The sequence below is a fragment of the Nicotiana tomentosiformis genome, chromosome 12, assembly GCF_000390325.3.
Source record: "Nicotiana tomentosiformis chromosome 12, ASM39032v3, whole genome shotgun sequence".
NCBI lineage: Eukaryota > Viridiplantae > Streptophyta > Magnoliopsida > Solanales > Solanaceae > Nicotiana > Nicotiana tomentosiformis.
The window spans coordinates 100,574,800-100,580,266 of record NC_090823.1 but is presented as its reverse complement, the minus strand read 5'-3'; the positions used below and the strand labels follow the sequence as shown (position 1 = coordinate 100,580,266).

The 5,467-nt window shown below is 41.0% G+C and overlaps 1 protein-coding gene across 1 annotated transcript; it reads right to left on the bottom strand.

The window, feature by feature from the left end:
* Positions 1-280: 280 nt before the first annotated feature.
* Positions 281-1,389, bottom strand: LOC138903123 (uncharacterized). Its single transcript, XM_070191039.1, has 3 exons — positions 1,049-1,389; positions 685-829; positions 281-595 (listed from the first exon to the last, which is right to left on the bottom strand). The coding sequence occupies exons 1-3, from the start codon at positions 1,387-1,389 to the stop codon at positions 281-283; spliced, it is 801 nt and encodes a 266-aa protein (XP_070047140.1).
* Positions 1,390-5,467: the final 4,078 nt, after the last annotated feature.

Here is a 5,467-nt window from a genome sequence, read left to right as displayed (position 1 = left end):
ACTACACCCGGTTCAAACAAAACCCTTGGAAAAGAACCGCGACACAAAGAAAAATCAAGGGCTAATTAATACACTAACTAAAAAAGAAAATATTTTTGTCTCTTTCTTTCGACTTAATTCCCTCAAGAAACCCGTTGAATGATATCCATCGTTGGGAAAAGTAAAAACATTTAAAAATTTTATGTTCTTTTTTTAATTTTTTCTATCTCTAACTACTAAAATTAACAAAAACTAAAAATACATATACATACAACATACAAATATTCCCCTATCCCACATATTAAGTTGTGGCATGTCCCCATGAAACACAATTAAAAAGCATTTGGTAAAGGAAACCTCCCTGAATTTTCAGTTGGGGTCTGAGTCGAAGTCGGGCTCCATTCCATGCGCCCGAATTAGTGCACATCCATGCGGACAACTTCTTCTCCGCCTTCTTGGGGTACACCCCACACTTATCTTTCTCAATCACTGGAGCCTTCTCTTTTGAACTCTTCAGCTTCCACTCAACACTTGCAGCTGATATCTCCTTTTTCACTCTAATTGCTACATTCATCTCAAAAGTCACCGTTTCCTCACCCACTCTAAGCATGAGTTTCTATCATGTATATCCACTATAGCTCTACCCATTGCTAAAAATGGTCTTCCTAGGATGAGAGGGACCTCCTTGTTCTTCTCTATATTTACCACTATGAAATCTACAGGAAATACGAACTTATCCACCTGCACCAAAACATCTTCTACTATCCCCTCGGGTGTTATAGTCGTTTGGTCTGCCAGCTGCAAAGATATTGGCACTGAACTTATCTCTCCAATCTCCTTCTCCAGTTTCCTGTAAATAGACAATGGCATTAGATTAATTGAGGCACCAGAGTCACATAAAGATTTATCAAAGTTAAGAGTGCCTAAAGAGCAAGGTATCATAAAACTCCCTGGATCTCCACACTTTTGTGGGAGTTTGTTTTATAATATTGCACTGCAATGCTTTGTAAGTTTGACCACTGAGGTCTCTTCTATCTTCCTCTTCTTTGTAAGGATCTCCTTCAAGAACTTTCCGTAAGTTGGAATTTGTGAGAGAACTTCCGTGAATGGCAAATTTATATTAACCTGTTTCAGCATATCTAGAAATCTCTCAAACTGCTTATCCAGCTTTTCTCTATAGGGTTTTTGGGGAAAAGGTAAAGCAGGCATGTTCGTGCTCTCTTCATTGGATTCCTCCCTTCTTGAAGTTTCCTCCTTTCTCTTTTTCTCAGCTCCCTTCTTGCCTTTCTTCTTCTCAGACTTTTTATCATCATCTTCAATTTTCAGCTCCTTCTCACTTTCTTTTTCAGGCGTGGCTTCTTTCTGAATTAGAGTGGGATCCTTCAACACTTGTCCGCTTCTTAAGGTCATAGCATTTAGGCCACATTTGAGCAAGCTTCTGAAAATCTACACATCCAGTCATCCACGTCGCGCCATGCGACGTGCTGGACGGCGTGGCAAGCCAGTTTTTTGCATGTGTAATCGTATTTCGCCCGTTAAGGATATTTCGGTCCAATTTTAATAATAATTATTTTAACTCTGGTGTCACGACCCAAAATCCAAATAGTCGTGATGGCACCTAACCCAACCCGTTGGGTAAGCCAATTACCAACTATCCAATTTTAATAATAATTATTAAAGGAATTTAAGTGAATAAAGGTCTTAATCGTGTACAATCCCCAAGAACTGGTAGTACAAATCATGAGCTTCTAAGAATAGAGTATACAAAGCGGAAATAAAATAAATTCATAGTCTGTTTGAATAATACATAAACAGAGCTTTTATAAATCTAAGGCTACCCTGAACAAGAGGCAGCTACAACAGGAACGCATGTATATCTTCAAGTCCCGCAACCATCGAGCACAGCAACAACAGCAGCCAACATATGCACGCAATATGCAGAAGTGTAGTATCAGTACAACCGACCCCATGTATTGAGTAAGTAACAAACCTAGCCGTAGGTTGAAAGTAGTGACGAGCTTCCACCAAGGTTGGGTCCATAACCAATAGTCAACAACAGTCCATAATAATATAAAGCAAATAATACCATAAGTAACTCAAAGATAAAATGCTCAGCCAAATCACTGGGCAGGCTTTGCAGAAGCGGAGGAAACGCGCAGGTATGCCTTCGCAGGTGCGACGGGTTTGCTGCAGATGTGGAGTCTGGGCGCGTAAGTGAGTTGCACAGGTGCAGTCGTGCGGGTCCGAGTATATGGCCGCAGGTGCGTAAATCCTGGGCAGAAACCATAAATAGAATCGTTCGCGAATTTGGTTCATTTCTTTCAAGTCAGTTTGTGGAGCTTTTGGAGTGATGTTTGAAGGGTGATTCAAGGGCTATCAGTGAGGTAAGTTTCTTGATCCCTAATACTTGTATATATAGTGATTTGCCGTTGTTTAGTCATTGTAATTAGTGAAAATGAGGGGTTATGGCTTGGGATATTTGGAGAAGTAATTTAAGGATTTGAAGGACCAAACGATGTCGGATTATGATGAATTTGGTATGGTTAGACTTGTGAGTGAATGAGCTTTCTAGTTTTGTAAATTTTGTCGGATTTCGAGACGTGGGCCCGGGGGCCGGGTTTGTGCCAATTTCGGGTTTTGGTCTAATGTTGTAGCTTTTCTTGTGGAATTCATCCCATTAGCGCGTATTGATGGTATTGTACTGATTGTGAATAGATTCGGAGCATTTGGAGTCCGAGTCCAGAGGCAACAGTGTTGCAGGGTAGAGATTTGACCGGTTCGAGGTAAGTAATGATTGTAAATCTAGTCCTGAGGGTATGAAACCTCGGAGTTTGTATCATTCTACTATTTTTAGTGACGCACATACTAGGTGATGGGCGTGTGGGCGTGCACTGTTGGGGATTATGACTTGGTCCGTCCCGTAGCAACTGTAAAGTTGCATACTTTGTTGAAACTATATGATACTTATATGTTTTAGAAAGAGTTTCTGTAAATTGGGCTGAATGCCATGTTTGGGCCTTGCGCCAGTGCTGTTTGGACCCTTAGGGCCTTTTTCTTACTATCCTCTCATTGTTTTCGATTGAAAATCTATACTCAGTCATGTTTATACTTGTTTTCCGCATAACTCAGTTTTATGACTATATTTTGATGCATATAAATGTTTTGGGCCGAATGCCCTGTTTTACTGAAATGCCCGAGTGGCTTGAGAGGTTTATGGCTGAGTGAGGCCGAGGGCCTGATTTGTGAGGATATTTATGGGATCGGGCTGCACGCCGCAGCATGTTTAATATCAGCAGAGGGCCTGATTGTGAGGATGAGTGTGGATCGGGGTTGCCCTCCTGCAGCATACTTTATTATTATAGCACGTGAGTTATCCGTGCAGCACGTGAGCTGACCGTGCAGATTATAGCGTTTGGGATGAAGGATCCACTCCGGAGTCTGTACACACCCCCAGTGAGCGCAGGTACCTACTGAGTGCAAGTGCCGAGTGCTGAGTGACTGGGAGGCATGAGTGATTATGAGATATGCCCGAGTGGCAAGAGTGATGGTGAGGTATGCCCGAGTGGCACGAGTGACTGTGAGGTTTGCCCGAGGGGCTGTTTATGATTTCATCATTTTTGCTCACCTTTGTATTTTTCCTCTGTTTGAAAACTGTTGAAAAATATCTTTATATGTTTTTTACTGAAACTGGGTTTAAACGAGATGTTTTGATTCAAATCCTGATTTTAAAAGCATGTGGTATTTTACTGAGATTTCCTGATATAAATGTTATATGCTTTATTGCTCGTCACTACTGCTCAGTCTTTATTTATTTTTGTTACTTACTGAGTTGGCGTACTCACATTACTCCCTGCACCTTGTGTGTAGATCTAGGTGTAGCTGGACACGGTAGCGGTTGTTGATTGTTCTGATTGTAGATTTTCCCGGGGATAGCAAGGTAGCTGCCTGGCAATTAGAGCCTTGCTCTTCTCCCTCTTATCTTCCTCTAGTTGTATTTAGCTATTTTCCAGGCTGATTTAGCCTTGATATTGTTAGACAGATTGTAGTAGATGCTCATGACTAGTGACACCCCGATGTCGGGCTATTCCTTCCGCACTTTTATTTTGATTGAAACTCCTTTACGAAGCTTTTTATGTTAAATAATATTGAAATTATCTTTGAAATAAAAATATCAGTTTGTTTTGGAAATGAGTCGGCTTGCCTAGTTCCACGATAGGCGCCATCATGACGGGGGTTAGTTTGGGTTGTGACAGATTGGTATCAGAGCCTAGGTTACATAGGTCCCATGAGTCATGAGCGGGTTTAGTAGAGTCTTGCAGATCAGTACGGAGACGTCTGTACTTATATTCGAGAGGCTGCAGAACCCTTAGGAAAATTTCACTCTCTTGTATTCTATCGTGCGAAATTGATTCAGCTTGAAACATAACTTTTTGAATTCCTTCCACGCATTCGTATGCGCACATGAGCGCTCGGTAATAGTTGTGCATCACTGGCTTGTGATTCTATGAACGAGGTTCGAGATGTGTATTATGTGTTTTGGTGATGGGCTAGTCTGGAGGACTTGAGGCCAGGTTTAAACCGTAGTTTTGGCTCGGTAGCTTCAGTTGTAACCTATACATTTGGACTCATATGTCCGGTAATGCCCCTACGAGTGGAATTCGTGGCTTGATGAGCGGTGGAATGGTTTTGTGATAAGTATGATGTAAATGCGGGATGTGTTAAGACAATTAGAATGTGACAACAAGTATTTCCTTGAAATGTAAAGGAAGGCCATTAGGCGCTTGATTTTCATTTTGATGTGACGTACAGTCTCGAGTGTGAATATTTTGAAGGATCTTTCACGTTGTTAAATTTTGGGGCAAATTAAATTCTCATGCCTTGTCAATGAGTTTAGACTCAAGAAGAGTAAGTGATTGTGTTGTAATTATGGTTGCGAATGGGTATTTTTGATGTTGATGGCTCGATAAAGATGATCTTTGAAGAGACTTAGAGTCGGTAATATTTTATTGGTTCAGGTACGACAGAGATACATTTTGATTTGATGTAGCAGTTGGGTAGCAAAGTATGAGGGAAAACATGACGGGAAGTGTTTCGCAGTGGTTGAAGTACTAGCAGGTCAAGTAGGAGAAGTAGAGGTTGAGAAATTTCTTAAAGGAGATGATTTAACCGAAGTAAGAGTGGCAGATTAGCATATGAATTCACTAGTAGGGTAGTCGTGTGCCTTGAGAAAGTGTAGAATGGTTTGGAATCGTGATAGTATGTGAATCGGCCTGCAGACTCTATTTGGAGTGATGGTTAGTGTACAAAGGAAAATTGAATATGGTAGAAAGGAATGTGTTTGAAATGAATAGAGGCGTCAAGATCTGATTATCGTGTCAGGTGCAATATGACTTGAGTTCGGAAGGTATTGTTGACGTACAGTTGATGTCAATAAGGAAAGTGCAGACTTATACAAATGGTGGGTGAGAATGAACTCAGGAGATTTTAC